Genomic DNA, 23,598 nt, shown 5'->3' on the forward strand with positions numbered 1-23,598 from the left:
GGTAGCGGCTTTAGATTCTCAGTGCTGTGCTTTAACCCGCTGGGCCCCCAGGGAGAGCCTGAAATGTCTTTTAAAGTGACCACATATCCCCTTCTGATTTACATCAAAAAAGTACCTAATTATGCCTTTTTCCCTATCTTTCTGCAATATAACTCTGAAATTCTCTCTTCAAAGGTCTTTATTTTAAAATATTTTTTTTTTACTTAATCACCATTAATAGAGTAGTATTGTCATCATTTTTCTTAACATAGAGTTTTTTAACTCCATTTTGGAATTACATTTGGAATTAAATTTACTGATGACTTAATTACATGGGAAAGAACTTTTGAAACAACGTTTTTTGTTAAGGTGACAAATGAGTAATTAAAAATAAAAGATCCATCCAATTTAAATAAATAAGCACAGATTATTCCAAGGAAAAATAGAAACCCCACTCTGTGGTAACAATGCATGTGGCAGTGATCTCACTCCTACTGAAGTTTCCTCTATTTCTTGCTCCTGTAGGGGATTTTTCTCTCCTTAGCCCTTTGAAAGATTTCTTTTTGGTTTATATGAGAATTTGTTTCTTTACTTTTGGGAAGTCAGAGTAAGAAAATTCATGGAGTGGAATATACATGTAAATAGACAGAGAAAGTTGAGTTTCTCAGGGAAATTGTTATTATCATTTTGGAAGTGTAATAATTTGTAAGGTTTCTCTCATGTTGCAAGTCCTAGTAGTAGTAAATGCCAGCAACAACATCCAGAAAATTTTAAAAGTGTCCCTCACATGTTAAAATGCCCCATGATATCCAGCATGAAAGAAAGAGAATTTCTGCTGGTAGAATCCCATCCAAGGTAATTCCTAAGGAGTTTTACCAGTTATTTTACTTCTAAGTGTATTTCACAATAATGTTAATTTTAAGTATATTCTAAGAAGAACTCCCTTAATTGTTCATACAGATATCTGGCAAAATTACATTCAATATTACTGATTAAAATATACAACTTTTACTAACTTGCTAGTCAGGAAATTCATATAAAGTATTTCTGTTGAAAATGTGAATAGTTTGCTATGACTAGCTAATGTTCTATGAGTGCTCTAAATATTTACAACTTCTCTTTATAGAAAGTTCATGAGTCTTTTACTAATATTATTAGGTTATTATTGTACATGTACATGGTACAAACATAATAGCAACTAAATTTGTTTTTAAGTACCACCAAATAATTCATTTTTTGCTTCTAAGTTTCTGAAAATATGTGATTCATATTATCACTTACCCTAATTTTATGAACTTTCTTTCCTGTACATTCTAATAGATTCTGAAAGGTTTGAATCTTAAAATTAAGTCTGGAGAAACCGTAGCCTTGGTTGGTCCCAATGGCAGTGGGAAGAGTACAGCAGTCCAACTTCTACAGAGGCTGTATGATCCAGATGAAGGCTGTGTAAGTACAGGTAGCAGAACCATGCACAGTCCATACAAGAGGATTTGGAAATACCAACTTGTGTTAAGCTTACAGTTATGTCAACTTTTTATTGTTAACAGTGAAGCTGGGAGAGAAATATTAGCCAATATTTATTGAGCATCTACTATATACCTGGCTCTGTTTTAGGTGCTCGGGATACATTGGTATACAAAACATAATAATTTCTGCCCTTATCAATCTTACATATAAAAAGAAGAGATAATGAATAAATTATAAATTATATAGTATGTTAGAAGGAAATAAATGCTATGGAAAGTAGCAACATAGTCACATGTAGTACCCAGAACATATCAAATATTTCAGTTTCTCAGAACATCCCAGATAAATGCTAATAATGCTCACATGCGTCTTTTGGGTCATCCATAATGTTTCACTTAACTTTTTCCCCTTGTAAATGCAGAGAGAGTGAGATTATGATAGTTACATGGACATAATTCTTTTTTTTTATTACAAAAGTTTATTTTTATATCATTTTGTACATTTTTTTTCCATCTCGATTGTAATCCCCGCAGGTTTCCCATCACCAAATCACCCGTGTGCCATCACCGTAATTCCGTGCATTTCTCTCCCCCCCCCCGTTTTTGATCCCATCCCCCGCTCCACCCCCACAAAATGTCTCTGGTATATGGTTGTTCATTATTTTTGTTATTTTCTCGCCTGGTCCATTATACTCCTGCTATGAGTGAAACCATCCGGTATTTTTCTTTCTCTTTTTGGCTTATCTCACTAAGCATGATCTTTTCCAGCTCCATCCAAGTTGCTGCAAAAGACATGTGTTTCTCTTTTTTGGTTGCTGAGTAATATTCCATTGTATATATGTACCACATCTTCTTAATCCAGTCATCTACTTTTGGGCATTTGGGCTGCTTCCATGTTTTTCCAATTGTAAATAAAGCAGCAATAAACATGGGGGTGCAGGTATCTTTTTCAATCACTGTTTTTGTGTCTTTTGGGTAGATACCTAGGAATAGGATTGCTGGGTTGTAGGGAAGCTCCATGTTTAGCAGTTTGAGGAACCTCCAAACAGTTTTCCATAGTGGTTGTACTAGTTTGCATTCCCACCAGCAGTGCAGGAGAGTTCCTTTTTCTCCACATTACATGGACATAATTCCTAATGCTACTGTCCAAATTCCAACTATTATTTTTAAAAGGCAATCTACTCTCCCAGAGCCTGATTTCACCTAATTATAATTCTTAGCTCTTCATTTGGAGTATTTCAGACCTATGTGTCCATGATAATATTGAAAAACACTAGGTATGCATTCCATATATAAAGCAGTTACATAAAATACCCAGGTCTAGACAGACTACCAGAGCTGATGAGAAAGGGAGATTCTGTGAGTTATAATTACCAAACCTGTCCTCTGTCATTGGCATATGTTGGGGAGTGGTTAATGATACTGTCTGTCTTTGGAGAAGACAGGATTCATTTAATATTATTCATAGAAATGAGTACAAGATACTTTTGCCTTCTTCAGGGAAATGGGTACTAAATAGAAATAAGGAAGGTTACTTCATAAAAGAATTTAAGGTCTTACAGTCTTACAATAACAAAACTTAAGCATTTTGCATGTGTTTCCATGAAAATACTTGTAACTCCTAGGGTAAATAGCTTTAATATACCTAATTTATGGATCCTAGAACAAAGATATTTAGGTGTTTTTTTGACAAGATGTAATCCTTTTTTTAGGTTTTCTTATGTCCTGTCTACCAGAAAAAAGTCCATATACTATAAGTATTTGTCGAAATACAGTTAATCTTTGATTCCTGAAATACCTTGCTTCTCAACTTATGTTTTATTAAACTAGTGATATATATATATATATACTATAAAGCCAGTACTACAAAACATAACACATGATTGATTCCCTTGGATTGGCAGGTCACTATAGATGGGACAGATATCAGATCTTTAAATGTACAGCATTATCGAGAACATATTGGAGTCGTCAGCCAAGAGCCTGTTTTATTTGGGACCACCATTACCAACAATATTAAATATGGACGAGATGGTGTAACCAATGAAGAGATTGAGAGAGCAGCAAAAGAAGCAAATGCTTATGAATTTATAATGGAATTCCCAAATGTAAGTACATCATGTAGCCTATGTCCTTAACTTAGAGATTAAGTACTGCGTATTCAAAATAAAACAACAAAGCATAGTTTCTACAGAGTAAGGAGTATGATTAGTTATCTCATCAGTGAGTGAACATAATAACAAGCAAAAGAGAAAATGCATCATTGAAAACTTAGCTTTTAAAAATCCTATTTAGTTCTTAGTGTTTATCACTATACATGGAAAAGAAAACAAGAAAGATATGTTAAAATAAAACAAAGAAATAGGAGACAGAATTATCACTCCAAGCTGAGAAATGTCTGCAAAATGTTGAATTGTGAGGACATCTTGTGGCTAAGAGAAGGAATATCATATACAATGTTCAGTTTGGCTTTGTGAGACGGCTAAGGTAAAACTGATAGTTTTTTAAAGCACATGAAGGTAATTTTAAAGAAAAAAACGTGAAATTGTACTTGGAAAGAGAATACAATAGACTAAATGTCTTGGTATGAGGACATATATCACATTCTAGTGGGTATTTTAGAATTGATAACTGTATTACCACTTACTTACATTTCTCTAAGTATTTGTTCATCAGTTACTACCTGAAGTGGTTCTGGGGATTATGGTAAAATATGAAAGTAAAGAGTTGAAATTAAAATACAGATTTAAGTGCCACTATCCCATAAAGTGACAATAACAAAAAAGTTCACTTTAATGGATCTATTTTACAAATCACACACCATGGGTCATAATAATTTTGTTTTCTTTTGCATATTTTATTAAAAAACTTGTAGTGGGGGTAATTACCTCATAACCCCATTATTTAGAATCATAATTAGGACAGCAAATTCATTAAGGGCTTCAGATCATTCTTTGTCTTCTAGTTTGTAAAAACACACACTTCCTTTCTTTATCACTCTCAATATCTTCCTTTTCTCCAAATATAGATGATCTTTAGTTTCCTATTTGTAACTAAGGAGTTTTCTGGTGACTCCTAAATCATACCCTATAACTTCTTGCTTTTATTCAAAGTTCAAAGATGTCCCTTGCTGTTAGTCTAATAGTAAATCCTGAAGATATAATCCAAAGAACAAATAAAAGGTACTTGTTTATCATGATGGAAACTAAATACTTCAGCCATGGTCAATCAGAGAAAGAAGAATTAAGTGTAATATGTAATAAAAGTTTCAGAAATAGGTGAAAAAATGGGAAAAGTTCAAAAGTAAATACCATTAGTTTTTCTATGATACACTTATCTTAAAATTAATATAGTAAGATTAACTGATACTTGATAGCCTTTTTCCATAAAGAAAAAAATTATAAAAATGGGTAAAATGTATGAGACATAGGACGATTGTTTCCAAGCATTGAATGATTAGTTCAAGACCATGATTCCTGAGAGGAAGGAATCACAGGAAAATCTGTTTTAATTTGCAGCATTCTATATTGGAACAAGTTTCTGACCACATGTCCTTTGGAATCCAGACAAAATATGACAGTTCTACTGATCTATAAAGCGGAGATCAGATTTCAGGGCAGTTAGAGCAACTGAAGAAGTAATGAGAGAGCTATGAGTTGAGGTGGGGAACAGAAGACCATCCTTTGGGAGTCTTTGAGAAAAGAATACCCAAAGCCTAACAGGAACAGAAGCTACAAAGCTGAGAGTAGAACAGAGCTATTAGAAGTGGAGCAGTGTAAAAGAATGTTGAAAGCTCAGAGTAGTGAGGTCACCTTAACACCCTTTTTTTAAAAGCTTCAGGCATTTAGCTTAAGCACTTTTTCTCTTTTTCTTTCTCTCTCTCTCTCTCTCTCTCTCTCTCTCACACACACACACACACACATACACACCACCCTTAGGAATAAAGACCACACCTCAAAGAAAAGCTGACTGACTCTGGGCCCGCCCTGACAAAGCCTAAAACCAAGCCAAGACAAGATCCCCAGAGGAGAATTTGGAAGTGGGTTCTGCCAAGTTTTAAGACTTTCTACAGATTCACAGCAAGAAAGCATAAAACCAAGGTTATTCAGTTGAGGGTGATTATTCAGCATTTGAATTGCCAACTAGAATACAAATCAACATTTTAAGAAGAAAATAAAATTCAGAGTTTTTCTGGCATATTATGCCTAGTACTCAGAATATGTTCTATAATAACTAGACATACAAAAAAAATCAGAGAAACAGAATTATATGACCTATAGACAAGAAAACAATCCTAAATATTTATGTCCTTAAAAGCTTCAAAATGCATGAAGCAAAAAACTGATAGATTGAAACTTCCTATGTCTTTCCTACTTTACATATCAGGTAAACAGAAAATCAGCAAGGATGTATTGCTAGTATTGCCTGAACAATACTGTCAACCAGTTAATCTAAATAATAGTTATAAAACACTGCAACCAATAATAGCCAAATACTTCTCAAGTCCATATGGGGTGATCACTGAGATAAACAATATTCTACTTCACTTAAAACAACTGCAATTTCAACAAATAAGAAATATAAAATATATTCTCAAACCATAATAAGCTATTGAAATCAATAACAAATATATCTGGAAAATTCACAAATATTTGGAAGTTACATAGCACACGTCTAAATAATTTATGACTCAAAAAAGAACCCTGAAGGAAAATTAAAACTATTTTGAAAAAATAAAATGAATGCAATGCAACATATCACTATTCATAGAATACTTAAAGCACTGCTGTAAGAAAAACCTTTAACATCATATGCTTATTTTACAAAAGAAAAATGACCTGAAATCTGTAAGCTGTGTTTACATCTTGAGAAGCCAGAGCAGAATAAGAACAAGCAAAACACAAGGCAAGCAAAAATAGAAATTAAGAGGTGAAATTGAAAACTGAAAAACATTAGAAACAATAATTAGAAGCCAAAAGCTAGGTATTTGAAAAGATAAATCAGTAAACTTTAGCAAAGGCTGACATAAAAAAAGAGGGAGAGAGAAATTACAATTATGAGGAATAAAAGAAGGTACATAACTATCCCAAAGTCATTAAAAAGTTAGAAATACTGTGAACAATGCTATATTTATTGATTTGACAGCTTAAATAAGAGTCAATGCCTTGAAAGATACAAATTACCAAAACTCACTGAAAAAGAAATAGATAACTAAAAATCAACTGGGTCTCAGAATGGGACCCAGTGGTAACTAATAATAGTTATGGATGAAATAAAATTTTTTAAAAGACCAAAAAAAAAAGAGAACCCCCCCAAATAGTTAATAATAAATTGTATAAGAATATAAATCTTCTATATGAAATATATAAAATACCATTGAGAAAAGTTAAAGTTCTAACCATATTATTGGTAAAAGTCAGTATTCATGAAGATATGAATAAAAATGGGTAAAATGTATGAGACATTTTATTGGTAAGGGTCAGTATTCATGAAGACATGCATTCTTCTCAAATTGATATATAAATTTGATACTAACAATCTTTTGTGAGTAAACCATACTCTAGTACATGGTACTTTAAGTGTGTATGTGTGTGCATGTGTGTGTCAGAAATTGACATGCTAATTCCAAAATTTATTTGGAAAGGTAAAAGACCAAGAATAACCAAAACAATTTTGAGAAAAAACAATAAAACTGGAAGACCTATGATATCTAATTTTAAGACAACAATTAAGAAAATTATAATAGCATAATAAAGTTCAGTGAACTATGGGTCAGAGAGATGCTAGTCCCAATGGACTATTCCATACAGGTATTTAGCTATACCATAGAAGTTTATGTAATTACTCCCTTATGACATTCACACAACAACAGAATCACCTACTGACTAATAGAATGTCCTGAACTAGAGCTGTGTGAATATAATCAACAGATACTTAGCAAATACACAAACACATTACAAGGGAACATCAATAGTCTTTTCAATTAATGGTGCTAAAATGAATGAACAAATATGTGCAAAACAAAAATCTTGACACAGACCTTATACCATTCTCAAAAATTAAAAAACAGGTCATAGGCCTAAACATAAAATAACAAAATTATAAAGCTCCTAGAAAATAAGAGAAAATTTAGATTATGTTAGGTATAGCAATGGTTTTTTAGATACTGTACCAAAGGTACAGACCATCAAAGAAGTAATTAATAAGCTATATTTCATCAAAATTAAAAACTGTTCTGTGGAAGACAATATGAAAAGAATGAAAAGACAAGGAGACATCTCTGGTAAAGGACTAGAATCCAAAATGTATAGAGGGCTCTTGAAACAAACAATCCAATTAGGAAAAAAAGTCAAAAATGTTAACAGACACCTCACCAAAGAAGATATTCAGAGGGCAAATAAGAAAATGAAAAGATATTACTTATCATATGTTTATCAGATAAATATATGCAAAAATAACAATAACATACCACTGCACTCTCCTATTGGAATGACCAAATCAAGGAACACTGATGAGACTGTAGAGCAACAAGAATTCTCATTCACTGCTGATGAGAATGTAAAATGGTACAGCCATTTTGTAAGACAGTTTGATAATTTCTTACTTTTGTACCATATGCTCCTTTAACTATGCCACAGCACAGCAGCTGAAAACTTATGTCAACACAAAAACCAAAACATGGGTGTATAATGCAGCTTTATTCATAATTAACAAAGGTTGAAAGAAACCAAAATGCCCTTTACTAGGTAAATGGATAAATGTGTTATTTGTGAAATCAAACAATGGAATATTATTCAATGCTAAAAAAAGAACTGAAGACATAGAGGAATTTTAAATGCATATTATTAAGTGAAAACAAGCCAGTCTGAAAAGGTTCACACTGTAGGATTCCAACTGAGAATTAGATTTTCTCATTCTAAGTCCTGAGATTGTGGAGAAGTTTATACTATGGAGCTAATTAAAAAGACTAGTGGAAAAACTAGTAGGTAGAGCACAGAGGATGTTTATTACAAGAATGCTCTGTATGATAGTGTAATATTTCTATAATGTAATGATAAATTTGTACCATTATACATCATTGATATCAGTGATCTACATATCATTATACATTTGTCCATATCCACGTAATATCCACCCTGAGAGGGATAACTAATGTAAACTATAGATTTAAGAGTGATTATGATCTGTCATTCTAGGTTCAGTTATAACAAATGTACCACTTTGGCAGGGGATGTTGATAATGATAACTATTCATGTGAGGGAAGAGGGGTATATGGGAACTTCCTATTTTTCTTTGAATTTTGCTCTGAACCTAGAACTGCTCTAAAAAGTGACCTTTTTAAAAAAGTACTATGACTCCATCATATGAAATTCTAGAAAAAGTATCTGCTATATCTCATTTGTTAAAGATGCATATATCCAAGAAAGCCAAAGACCTAAAAGACTCCCAAGATTGAAAAAGTCTTGCAGCATTTTTTTACATCCTAGTTTTCAAATGTGGAAATTATGCACATGTGGAAATTATGTTAAATTATCAATAAACATTTCAAGTTATAGTTATGTATTTGTGTAAGCATGGTTCTTTTAAAGATATGAGTGCATCCTAAAATTGTCTTAAAGCTTCAAAAATTGCTTCAAATTATCATTATTTTTTCTATAAACTCTTAGTTATCACATGTCTTAGTTTCTTTTAGGCCTAAACAGATTTTAATTTTGTTAGTCCTTTCTTCACTAGATTCTTGTGTGTGTGTGTGTGTGTGTGTATATGTATATATATGTGTATATATGTATATATATGTATATATACATATATGTATATATACATATATATATACATATATATTTGTTTGGTTTTATGAAAAACAAATCAAAGGTTAAAATCAGTCAGTTTGAAGTAGTTAGTAATCTGACATCAAGACACAAATGTAATTAATGTTTTTTTCTTCTAATCATTTGATCATGCTCCTTTCTGTCTCTGTACTCTTTTCTATTTATCATTAGAAATTTAATACCTTGGTTGGGGAAAAAGGAGTTCAAATGAGTGGAGGACAGAAGCAAAGAATCGCAATTGCTAGAGCTTTAGTTCGGAACCCCAAGATTCTGATCTTAGATGAAGCTACATCTGCCCTAGATACAGAAAGTGAATCACTTGTTCAAGCAGCATTGGAGAAGGTAAGTGGTTGTATTTCTTACTTCAGTGTTCCTGGTTTAGCATAATTTTAAAATACAAGAAAGTATGGCTCTATGGAAAAGTACTAAGTTTAGAATCTCAAGATAATGGATAGAGGGTGTTTATCCTTGTAAAAACCTTGTTCAATATTTAGAGGAAATGATTTGGAAGAGACTTGGTGCTAAAAATATATATGAAACTGATATCCAAGCAGTCATGCTATATATACTCTCATTCCAGTTGTGTTTACTTTCCACTCCCCTGAAACCTCCAGCATGGCTGAAGTCACATCCACGCTTTGCCTCTTCCAGGTACACCTCAGGGATTCTCTTCCCTGACCACTTTTCCTTTTAGGGTGATCAGAGAGTAGTCATTTTAACTTCATTCTATCTCAAGTGGAAAAACATTCATGTGGTTTGCCCTTACTTTGAACCATCCTTCTTCAACAGCCCTGAACCCTCAAACATTGCTCTGACCTTCTCCTCACTATAACATGCTGCACTTACTTCATGGTCTGTTCCAAATTGCACTGCATTTAAAAAAGTAGTAGCGACAAAAAAATTAAATACTTTTTTCAGTGGCAAAATTCTTTTAAATCATGGCTTCAAGCCCTTCAGAAGATTTAATAGGACATTTTATTTTGAGTTTGTTTGAAAATATGTAAAATATTTTTCTCTCTTAAAAAAAGTTAGAGGCCTTCCTTCTTAAATATTGACTTTGAGCAATCAGAAATAAACACTGGCAGTCAAAATACTCCTGGTTATTGAAAACCTAATAGTTACTATTATCAATTTGTAAATCAGATTATATAAGTTTCTACCCTTGTTTCTATCCCATGAGTGCCACATATTGCTCACATTTCTTATTTCTGTAAAATAAACTATTGGTAAGAAAAATATTTGCCAATTTGGTTGCTAGAAAAGAGATATTCCCTCATGACAAGGACTGATGCTTTATTCATTTTCTTATATTTAATAACTAATTGAGTACATTATACTCAATAAATTGTGTTTAATAATTATGATGTTTAGTTAATTAGGTCTTGAATATACCAAAAAGTATTATACTTAATATATCCATCTCTTAAGTTTCATAAAAATCTTTTAAAGCTTTTTGTAAGAGACTCTAGAATTGCATAGAAGTTAAATGCTATACCCAATTGTCCTTTCATATGATATGTTAATCACTTTAGGCAACCAGACCTAGCTCAAGCTTTTAAAATAAACTGTTGCTTGGCAACATAATAACTAGTAAAATTTTTTCCACTACTGATGAAAATGGAATCTGTATCATAAATGAAGGAAGAATACAAATCATTTGTAAACTATTACTCTAATTTTTACAAAATAGGCATGTGTACATGTGGACATAAATGAAGGAACAATGCATGAAAATGATAGTAGTTAGGTAGTGGAATTGTAGGAGATTTAAGGATTGTTTTAAATTTATTTACTTTTTCCAGTTTTTAAAGAGGAAAGAAGATTAAATCAACCTTGCAGGGATATATATTTAAGAAACCGCTTTAAGTAAGGTCTGCTGGTATATTCTAGGATGAGTATAAATGGTAAATTGGGTGACAATAACCTGGATTAATCATATAAACTTCAGTTTATCAGAATATGACTCATGGTGGAGAGGAAAATTAAAATACAAAAATAGTAATGAAACTGTTATCACCACGAGATTCCTCTACATCCACCACATACTGTAGTTGTGGAATCAAGCTCTTAGAGAAGTCCCTAACTAAAGAGGGGAGGGCATAGAACAGGTCTTATTTGCACTAAGAACTCCCAAGCCTGCCGCACCAGCACGACAGCAGAGATGGTCTGAGCGAAGGACATCAGGATTAAAACACACACTTCTTGGTTAGCAAGCAAAGGCACACTTTATTCTTCTCTCCTTCCCTATTTACCCCCTTCAGCCTGGTGGGGCTGGGCAGGTAGGAGGAAGCTCTCAGCAAGTGCATCAATAACATGCGACAATAACATGGGGGTCAAAGAACACAAGGTAGCAAACACAAGGCAGGAACACTTCCTGCCTCCTGTTTTTCTGTTCCAGCACCCATGGCTCATTCTTTGTTTCCACACAACAGTGTGCATATGATTCTGTGGGGGAGGTGGGGAGGTCTGTCCAGGCAAAGGACCCAACACAAGCCCCTGCTGCATAGTACAGCCTGATCTGTAACAGTCACCAAATTTTATCTCAAAATACAAATATAAATAATGACATTCACTGACCAATCAAAGAGGATGCAATAAAAAGTATTCCTTCTCTTGTGTGAATGCTCCATGCATTTCCCTCTATACCCTACCCTCACATATTTCTCCCAATGCCTCCTCTCTATTGTCCCATTGTCTTCCTTTTAAGTGAAGTTCTAGAATAGTAAAACTAATCCATAGTAATAAAATATTCAATCAGTATTTTCCCGGGACAAGGGATGGGTTTTCAGTAAAAAGGGATATGAAAGAACTATCACTCTTGTTCTCATGTATATTATTCAGTAAATTCCTTCTTCAAGCCATGCCCTCTCCAATCAGGGCTCAAAACAGCAATCAGGTGTTGCCATTAAAAACAAATTTGATCATTTCATTTTCTGCTTCAAATCCTCCAAACAGTCCCTAGCTCAATATTCTAAGTATAAACCAAATGACTTACAGTAAGCTGAACAATTTTAAAGAGTTGTGTGCCAAACTCCTTCTGGAACCTTGTATCACACAATTCCCTACCCACACTGAATGTTTTCAACCATCCATTCATAACATTTTTTATCAGCTAACATATGCATATATATTTGTTTATTGTGTTGATATCTCATACCTCTCTGGAATGTCAGCTCTCTGATGACAGTGTTTGGTTAGTGAGCTTCAGCATCCCCAGCACTAGAATGATACTTAACCCTAGACAGTCAGTAAAGATTTGTTAAGTGGATTTTAGATAAGTATGACACAGAATTGTTACCAAGTCTGAAGTACTATTTCGGATTTCTTAAATAGGCTTACTACAAACAAATGTTGCTTCACTAATTTTATTCAAGAGGAAGAGTGAGTGGATAAAGGTTTATGCCATAAGCTATGGATTTCCACTCAGGCTTGCCGTTGGCATTCCAATGCAGTATGTTCCCAAGCCATCCCATTACAAGGAGGCATGGCAGTAAACACCTGCAGCCCCTGGGGAAGCAGAGGGAAACCCACACTGATTCTGTGATAGTCTGTGTAAGTTCTTTGAAATATTAAAAGTAGTATGCAAATCTAAGGAATAATTATTACTAATGACATTCAGCTATAACACATCAATGGGGAACTTTTAAAAGGGCCCTTTCCTAATTATGAGGGAAGGGTTTCCATCATAGTTTTATTCCTTGAAGAAACAGTACTGCTTTATTGCAGTCCTCATGGATTTTTCTTTATCATCACTGTTCTTTCTATCTATGATACACTGTTAGTTTTCCTCCCAGGCCCCTTATAATTATACTACTTAGAGAACTGAATAGTAAGAAAATAGGTATATTACATTAAGTTATGGACTATTTTAATAAATTAGGCGCTAAGAAGTAGTTATCTAAAGTTGAAATTAGATTAATTAGTACACACACACACACACACACACATTTTACTGTGATTGGTAGTTAAATAACACACCCTTTATTTATTTATGGAACTAGAGATTTGTTTTTTTCTTGCTTTTTCTTAACCAGTTTTAACCATACAATAATTGTGTGTATAACAGAAAAGGGGTTTCTGCAAGGGGATTTCCTTGAGTGGAGATACACAGACCACTTTATCCCAAAAGTATTATGGAACATTTTATTAACTCACTTAATCAGACTCACTTTTGTAGCCATTTATAAATTATTTACATATAATAAAGGAATGATAGTAACTGATTCTTAACCCAAAACCCAGTGAGAAATATATTTTTATTCCCCTACTTATTCTACATCTCACATCTACATATGTGCACACTGAGTCATAGGGAGGTTGAATAACCACTAGTAACAGTGAAGCCAGAAATTGGATCCATACCGTTGACCCTCTACCACATTGACATAACCACTGTGCTATGTTGCCTCAACATTATACACCTGCTAGGGACTGAAGCTAAATATAATCTTATACCTTTGAAACTATACTCTTTTAAAAACAGAATTGCCATATGATCCAGCAATTCCACTTCTTAGTTTATACCAGAAAAATTGAAAGCAAGGACCTAACTGGATAGTTGTACATCAGTATTTGCAGCAGCATCACTCACAATAGTCAAAAGATAAAGATAATCCAAATGCCCATCAACCTTTGATGAAGGATAAGCAAAGTATGATATGTACATACAATGGAATAGTACTCAGTCTTTAAAAAATAAAAAATAAACCCATGCTATTACATGTGTTATCCTAGATTACATTAGGCTAAGTGAACTTAAAAAAATGAAAAATGTCTAAACATATATATATATATAAAATACCTAAAATAGTCAAATTCATAAACAGAAAGTGGAATACAGTCTACAAGATGCTGAGAAAAGGTAAATGGGGAGTTATGCTTTAATAGGCACAGTTTCTATATGGGATGAAGAAAAACTTTTGGAACTGCAGTGTACAACAGTATGGAATGTAGTTAATACCATTAAATTGTACACTTAAAAGTGGTAAAAATTTTACCATACACAAAAATATGATAGCAATACATGCCTAAGTATAAAAGAATATACATGGAGTAAATGACCTCTTGGGTCCAGGAAAACCCTACCCTACAAAATGGCTAAAATGGTAAACTTTATGCTCTACATATTTTAGCAGGATTTAAAAAAAAAAACTTAACCTCTACACAAAACCACATTGTCACTTTAGGAAAAAACTCACACCATATCCCATTATAGTCTTATAATAGGCATCATTTTATCTCTTTGTTGTGCTTATTTTGATCCTCTTGTAATATAATTAATGGGTTTTTCTTTCATAGATGAATTATGATTATTAACATTACATTTTAGCCCTTTAAAATACAGTAAAACATATAGAAGTATATAACATTTTCCAGTATATGGGTAAGTACCTCAAACGTAGCTATAATTTTTTTATAGTTCATTTTATTTTTATTCATTTTATTTAATTTATTCATATATATTTTTAGTAGCTATAAATTTATGTCATTACTAGGTTTTGTCCTCTCCCACAAAGGGAACACTCCTATGTAAAGTAGGGATTTTCCTGGATTCCAACAATATGGTTAAAGAATGACATAGAGATGGGAGTTTATCCTATGCTCATGAATGGGGAAAACTAATATAACAAAAGTGAATATCTTGCATAAAGCAATGTATACATTTAACACAATCCTATCAAAATGCCAGCAATATTTTTCCAAGTAATTGAACAGAAAAATATATCAGGTTATACAGAACCATAAAAGGCTTCAAATTGAAAAGTCAATCCTGAAAAAAGGAAAAAATGGAGGTATTATGTTACCTGACTTCAACTTTACTATAAAATATATATACTAAAAACACTATGTCTTTACTATAAAATATATATACTAAAAACACTATGTCACTGACACAAAAATAGATACATAGGGCTCTCCCTGGTGGCGCAGTGGGTTAAAGCATCACATTATGAAGCTCTCTGAAGCTACTGCAGCACCAGTGCTATTCCCAACCAGGGAGCTGAGCTACATGGCGTGGCAGGCCTCTCCTGACTCACCTGCTGCTCCCCTCAGCAGTGTATTTCAGTAGATCTGCCTGTTCTGCTCCCCACTCTGTCTCTGATAACTCTTCTCACCCACCACACCTCTGGCCTGTACCCCACTTCTGTAGCATAAATAAATATATCTTTAAAAAAAAAGATACATGGATTAATGTAAGAGAATTAAAATTCCAGAAATAAATCCATATATCAGTACCTAATCTCTGGAAAAGCAGCCATGTCCACAAAATAGGGAAAGGACAGTCCCTTTAATAGCATTGCTGGAAAAATTAGAAAGCCATACATAATAGAATGAAGTTGGATCACTCTCTAATTCCACACATAAAAATAAACTCCAAATGGATTAAAGGTTTAGATATAAGACCTGCATCAATAAAATATATGAAGGGCCCTCCTTGGTGGCACAACTGGTTGGGATGCAGCACTGCAGGCTGGCCACAGCCCCTTTAGTACGAGTTCGATCCCTGGCCCTGGAGGTGACCCACATGGTATGGCAGACCTCCTCTGGCCTGCCTGCTGCTCCCCTCAGCAGTGTGCTTCATCAGTCTACCTTTTCTGCTCCCTGCTCTGTTTCTGGTGAAGCCTCTCACCGCCCTGCACCTCTGGCTTGTACCCCAGTTCTGTATGCATAAATAAATTAATCTTTAAAATAAATAAATAAAATATATAGAAAAAACATTAATGGTATGTTTGTGCCAAGACATCAAGGATAAAGATGTATTTGGAAAATGGACCAATGTGCCAAATGAAATAAAAATAAAGATAATTAGAATTACTGAAGCTTTTCACAGTATAAGAAAATATGAGAAGATTAAAAATATATCCTACTGAATAAATAATAATGTACAACTGATAAAGGGTTAATATCTAGGATATATTAAAACACACAATACCAGTCCAATAAATATGTAGCAAATATAAGCAGATAGTCCACCAAAGAGGATGTCCAGATGACAATATCAGACATGAAGAAGTATCCATCATGTCTTCCAATAAGACATGGAAAGTTAAAAGCCCAGTGTGATAGCATCTCACACCAGTGAAAATGGCAAATATTAAAAAATAAATGTGACAAGCACTGTTGAGAGGATGCAGAGAAAGTAGAACCCTACCACACCATTGGTATGAATGTAACTAGTGCCCACTGATAGAAATGGATCACAAAATCTGGTATATCTATTGTATGGAATATTATCTAGCCATAAAGAAAGATAAAATGAATTTAGAGAATTATATATTATACGGCAAATCAGAATTATAAAAGCAAATACTGGACATTTGCATAACAGGTCATTCAGTAAAGTAAAATACTTACCTGTGGACATGGATAAACACTGGGAAGACTCTGAGGTTAACAGGAAAAGGGATAAGAAAATTAAAATTTTTTACTTCCTAATTGCTACTAGACAAGATATCTCTAATGTGTTATTTGTAGGTAGAGTTCTGGACTGTGTAAAATATTATCCCCTCCCAAAAGAAAGTAAGCTATTGTAGTATTATCTCTTCTTGCCCACATCATTTACCTTTTGTTTTAAATTTCTTCACAAATAATAGGTTTATTAATAAAGTTCAAGTATCAATTAAATGACCTTAAAAAATTTATTATCAACAGCTGTTAATTTGTTTGGTAATTTATTTACAAGTGGGAAAAGGATAGAAAAAGAAAACATTGTGTGCTACTCCATGTTCCTATACATGTGGCCTCATCTCAACAAAGAATGCAGATTTTGAATGTGTTTTCCTCTCTGAATAAGCTTAACCTAAGCATAGATAGCTATATAGTCACATAATTCCTGCAATTTGAAAGGAGGGATTAAAGAGGAGTGCCTGATATGTTACTATTTGTCAACCATGTTGAGTGTGGGCAAAAAAGCTTTCTCAGACAGATGCAATGACCTAACAGCTGTTCAACTAGAGGAATGCTATTAACCTAGAATGTCAAGCCAATTGACTTTCATCTATACAATGAGGTAATTAAGAGTTAAGACACAAGGGCCCTCCCTGGTAGCACAATGGGTTAAAACCCAACAGTGTGAAGCTATCCACAGCCACTGCAATGCAAGTTCAATTCCCACCCAGGGAGGTAGCCCACATGGTACGGCATACCACTCCTGATTCACCCGCTGTTTCCCTCAGCAGTGTACTTTGTGGATCTGCCTGTTCTGCTTCCCACTTTGTCTCTGAATCCTCTCACCCCACACACCTCTGGCCTGTACCCCAGTTCTTATATACATAAATAAGTACATCTTAAAAAAAAGTTAAAAAACCAGAAAATCCTGTGTTTTCTGTACAATTACCATAAAGTTTTTCTAATGGTAGATAGTCAGCTAAATGTTGGTAGCTGAAACAGGTAGAAAATTGTAAGAGTTGTAAAACATTTTCAGGCTGTATTCTTAGAGTACAAGTTTTTTCCAGGAATTTATCTGAGGAATGGAAGAAGGTGGGAAAGCAGGATGGAAAACAAGGGAACACCCCCACCCCTTCCTTGGCAATTCAAATCGAGCCACTACCCAGAGAACACAAGTAATGAAGAATTTGTTGAAAATACACATTGGAGACATTCAGAAGAGAGAGGGAGCAAAACATGGGAGGGGAGAGCAGAAGATACTATTGTGACAGTGCCGTTTGTCTTGGTGGTGGTAATTTCTTGGGGATTACACTTGAGAAATCAAACAATGTACAAAAATGCATAAATAAAAATGTTTTAAAGTAAGTTGTTGAAAATCAAGTTTCCTTTATAAATGATGCCTCTAATAGTCTGAGATTTCTTACCTTTTGTGCTTAATTAGCATGTAATACTATGAAAGTTATATCCATCATTATATATGTCAAGTTTACTATGAGTTTTATTGAAATAGTGGAATGCATTCTTGTATCATTAAACTTCTTAATCTGTTCATGAAACAGACTAAGTTTAGCTGTTCATGCAGGGTGACATAACCGTTCAAGCTAAAAAAAAAAAATCAAGAGAAATGTGGTGCCAGTCATATTCTCATATTTAAATCATATGATATTTAAAATAATAGTACAAGAAGCTTTCTTGAGTATTCAGCATTTTTTATTTCTAATATTATATTTATTTTCTGTCCTTATTGTCTGAAGGCAAGCAAAGGTCGAACTACAATTGTGGTTGCACACAGACTTTCCACTATTCGAAGTGCAGATCTTATTGTGACCATAAAAGATGGAATGGTAGTAGAAAAAGGAACTCATGCTGACTTAATGGCAAAACAAGGTCTATATTATTCACTTGCAATGTCACAGGTAATGTTTATATGCCATAAATTTATGTTAAGTTCTGTCCCTGTAACTATGCAGGTGCCTCTTTTTCTCCTTTATGCAATAACTGTCCTTTTAAAATGTAAAGTAACAATAATAATAAATTTATGTTAGCAGGATTTTTCTATACTTTTTACACATCATACCACACTAGAAACATAAGTCCCAAGTTATAATCTTAGACTTACAAAGCAATAAAATTTTATTTATAGATCCTCAGCAAATAAATTAAGTGTATTTAATATCCACAGAATTATGTTAGATAATATGATGAGAGTTAAAGAACTTACACTACATAGCACCTAATTTTGCTAGGCACAATACAAATAGGCTTCAACGCTTTATATAATGAATGTGGGACAGTCTAGTGTTATATATGGTGATCTTTTGGTTAGAAAACTAAAAAAAAAACTTGGTTCCTACATGAAGATTTAAAACTTAGCGGCAGAGGCAAAATGCAGAATTAGTAATACAAATGTTATAAGTTGTATGAACAAGAGAAGACGTCGTAATGTTTGTGTTTGAGGCTCATTGGAAATTCCTGGTTTTTAGGGTACACATTTCTGCTTGTGGTATGACTTCCCCTAGTGGATTTGACATGATTTTTTTTCATTAAAGCGTATTAATATATGTGATTAGGATTAGATTCTACTTATCTTCATTCTAGTCTAACCTGTTCTCTTGCCCTATAAGGCAACCTTCTTTCAAAAGGGAACTAACAAATCTCAGTGCTTAATCTCAACATTTCAGGTTTATTTTACATCTCTAACTTTCTGATTATATTTTTTATGTTAATGGTATTTCTTTACTAATCAGGAATTTAGAATGTAATGAGCTTCCATCTCCTCATCAAATTCACATTGTAAATCCTAGCTTTCTCCACAATGGTAGAATGAAGTATTTCTGAGCATATCATACATAGCAAAGCTATGATAGTGTAAAAAAAAAGTTTAAAATGTAATCCTATATTGAGTTTAAAACTCCCCAATTCCAGTTGTATTTCATATTAAGCAAAATTTCCTTTGAACCTTAAAGTTAAGTGAATTGCCAGTTGAATCTGTACAATGTTTTCCTATAATAGATTTAATTTATGAAGTTACTAAATTGAGTATTTTTAAATGACTACTAAAAGGAAATTACTGTTCAGTCAGTAGATTAGGTCCAACTCATCCTATTATGAATTTTTTAGACTAGTATGCCTAGATCTTTTTGTAAGTAGCACACTTATTTTTCATTATAACTAAAGTAAAAACCTTTTAGTAAGTTCTAGGTGAAAATGTTTTATAGAACAGACCAAAAAAATATGGTGTGTTTGTAGTATAAATGTATAAAAATAAGAAATGGATTCTCTGATTACCTAAAATACTATTCATTCTATAAAGAATAATACCATTTAAAATGTTAATACTCAGTGGACAATTGTAATATCCTGGGTGTTGTATAGTAGTCATAACATACATGCTATTCACACAAACAGCAATGCATTCTAAAACTCTGGACTCTATTACCTGAGTGAATCAAAATAGGAGGATTTGTGATGATTATAAGTGTTACAAAGTGATACTGCTAATACTAAAAGAATTAGTTCTGAGGCACAGCAAAACAAAGTGATTAAGGTCACATTGGAGTTACACATGTTGAAACCCCAAGCCCATCATTCATAGTCTTAGGACTTTGAGCAAATTATTTAAATTATCTGTACCTCAGTTTTCTAATCCTTAAGGTGTAGGAAATAATAGTAACCTATTAATGAATTAGTGTAAGTATGAAATGAATTTATTCAGGTAAAGTGTTTAGAATTATTGTTGAAATAATAATTTTTTTTTTTTGGTATTCTTAACATCAGTCTATCTGATCAAACTTTTCAGAAAATTTTAAACCATGGAAATTAATGATGTAGTTACTATAATGTGCATGATTATTTATAGATGTATTCCAGTATAGGCATGTTAAAATGAAATCATAACTGAGAAATAAAAGATTTGTTCCCAGTAAAGAAATGTATGGAAACAAAGAAAGCCATAGTATAAAGGAATATCTGGTTAAAGATGTCGCATAGTATAAGACTGATTAAAGTTAATTGGATTTGAAATTTCTGATTAACAGTTATTAAGCTTTTCAAAGAATCACAATATCACCGAGAAGCCTTCCATATGCATCATCTTCTTTGCACTTCTAAATCCATTTATGCCTTCCCGTTTCTACTCCCCTGAGGTGACATCATCCTAATTGGGCTCATTTCTGTCTTCTTCCCTTCCTCATATTTTTTCATGGGGAAGTAACAAAATTACTCATACCATACGCATTGTACAGAGAACATATAACTCCTCTGTTTCATTAAAACTTGTCTGAAATTCTAAAACTTCTCAGAGTTGTAGAAAACAAAAACTAGACATTGTGCAATCTGATTTAGAATGTCACCTGTCCTATGAATTAAGCAATTCAAGGTTAATATAACTTCTTTGGAATTTCTTATTCCAAACAAACTGGTCCCACCAATTTGGACCTTTGATCAGTTTGGAATGGGCAAGTCTGGGAAGCATTCTTCTCTCCTAAAGTCTGTCAAACCCAGGGCCAACTTCACATTTAAATGCCTAGCTACATATTATAAATGTATAATCTCCAGAAAAAAGTTGGAATAAACTTTTAACCATCTGCTTCATAAAGCTCCTGTGCTGAGATCAACCTCTGCTAATGAAATAATCATTTTGTATTTTGTATTAAGTTGTAATTTTCTCCAGTTAGTTATGCAGATCATAAGAAGGCACAGTAAGCTGTTGTTAGTCAATAACACTTACATATGTGTTTCTCTTATAAGCTCTCTATCAAGCCCAAAATCTTCAGTAAAAACTGCACAAGAATTTTCCATTTTTAGTAGCAGAGGCAATAGGTTTAGAGGAATGCTTAATTAAGTTTCTTTGAGTTTTTTTTAAAGTATTATTCAAGGAGTAATATAAATATTCTTGATTTAAGGACATTAAAAAAGCTGATGAACAGATGGAATCAATGACATATCCTACTGAAAAAAATGACAGCTCAGTTCCTCTGTGCTCTATGAATAGCATCAAGAAAGACTTTTCTGTCAAGTCTGAGGAATTCATCCAGTATAAAAAGGTAATGTTTCAACCATTACCAAGCATTTTCCCAATGTCCCCCAATGAATTTTTAATCTTTATAATATTTAGAATTAGTTATGATAAATTAAAATGTAGTTAAACTGCTCTCTAGCACCAGGTGACACTATAGGAAGGAGGTCATCAAAGACTGTGATTATAGACAACAACAACAAAAAAACATGAGAATGTTACATTATTCTTTCCTACTAGGCAAACTATGCATTTAAACGGTGATTTAGGAAATGTGAAACAGATACCACCACCATATAAAAAACAATAATTTGTGATAAGGGACCCACGAGCATACAGTAGAGAAAGAAAACTATCTTTTAAAAATGGTGTTGGAGCCCTCCCTGGTGGCAAAGCGGGTTAAAGCACAGCACTAAGAAGCTAAAGCCACTTCCGCATGAGTTCAATCCCCACCTGCCCGGGAGGTGACCACATGGCGTGGCAGACCTCTCCTGACCCTCCCTCTGCTCCCCTCAGCAGTGTACTTTGTCGATCTGCCTGTTCTGCTCCTCACTCTGTCTCAGGTGAATTCTCTCATCGCCCCCTCATCTCTGGCCTGTACCCCAGTCTGTATGCATAAATAAATAAATCTTTAAAAAAAATGGTGTTGAGAAAACTGGACAGCCACATGCTAAAAAACTAGGTTACTTTCTTATACACAAAAATTAATTCAAAATGTATTAAAGATTTAGGTGTAACCCCTTAAGCTGTGAAATACATAGATGAAAACAGGCCAAACAATCCATAAATTGACTTCAGGGAGATCTTTGGGAACTCAATTACAGAGCAAAGAAAGCAAAAGCAAATAAGCAAATGCAAAAAAAAGCTTCTGGACAACCAAAGAAACTATCATCAAAACAAAATGATACATTATCAAGTGGGAGAAAATTTTTATACACCCAATATCCAATAAGAGGTTTATATCCAAAATCTACAGACTTCCCAGAATTAATAAGAAAACAAATAATACAATAAAAAAGGAAAGAAGATCTAGATAACTGTATGTTACAGATAACATACAGATAGCCAACACACACATTAGAACATATAATCACAGAAATACAAATCAAGACCATAGTGAGGTACTACCATAAACACTGAGAATTATTCATGTCAAAAAAACCAGAAACAAGTCTTGACAAGGATGTGGGGGGGAAATCCTTGTATATAAGGGAATGTATCCTTGTCCAGCTTCTATAGAAACAGTATAGACTTTTCTCAGAGCATTAAAAATATAAGTAACATGTGATCCAGTATTTGCAATTCTGGTTATCCACCCAAGAAATACAAAATTACTAATTCAAGGAGTATGTGCTCCTGTGTTAATGGCAACACTATTTACAATAGCCAAGTACAAAACTAGCAAAAGTATCCAAGAGTGGACAAGTAGATAAAACAATTGTGATATATATACTCAGTGGACTATACTAGACATTTTAAATATGTACAGTTCACTGTATGAAAGTTGTAACTCAATAAATTTCTAAAATATATCAGATGAAATTTTAAGTTCTTTTTTTTAACTTTTGAAAATCAAAAAGATAAATTCATGCCATTTGTGGCAACATGAATGGACCTGGAAGGGATCATGCTTAGTGAAATAAGCCAGATAGAAAAAGAAAAATACCAGATGGTTTCACTCATAGCAGGGGTGGAAGAGATCAGAAAAATAAAAGCAATTGTAGTGAAGTAAAAATGAAAATCAACAAACAACTATGAACCAGAGGCATTCTACGGTGGTGTAGAGGGGAACAGTATCAAAACTGGGCTGGAAAGAGAGCAGGGGACTATGGTGATGACACATGGGTGAACTGGTGATGGGGAGTCCACAGGGATTACAACTGAGATGAAAAAATTACAAAATAAAAAAATATGTAA

The 23,598-nt window shown here is 33.4% G+C and overlaps 1 protein-coding gene across 1 annotated transcript in view; it reads left to right on the forward strand.

The window, feature by feature from the left end:
- Window positions 1-23,598, forward strand: part of ABCB5 (ATP-binding cassette, sub-family B (MDR/TAP), member 5) — an 84,807-nt gene that overhangs the window by 19,110 nt on the left and 42,099 nt on the right. The window contains exons 11-15 of the mRNA XM_004677126.1: window positions 1,300-1,425; window positions 3,350-3,553; window positions 9,447-9,617; window positions 18,419-18,580; window positions 21,569-21,709. Coding sequence (XP_004677183.1) covers window positions 1,300-1,425; window positions 3,350-3,553; window positions 9,447-9,617; window positions 18,419-18,580; window positions 21,569-21,709 — 804 coding nt within the window. The remainder of the gene's footprint in view (window positions 1-1,299; window positions 1,426-3,349; window positions 3,554-9,446; window positions 9,618-18,418; window positions 18,581-21,568; window positions 21,710-23,598) is intronic.

This window comes from Condylura cristata, unplaced genomic scaffold (assembly GCF_000260355.1).
Source record: "Condylura cristata isolate star-nosed mole 26May11 unplaced genomic scaffold, ConCri1.0 scaffold00005, whole genome shotgun sequence".
In the NCBI taxonomy this organism is placed as follows: Eukaryota; Metazoa; Chordata; class Mammalia; order Eulipotyphla; family Talpidae; genus Condylura; species Condylura cristata.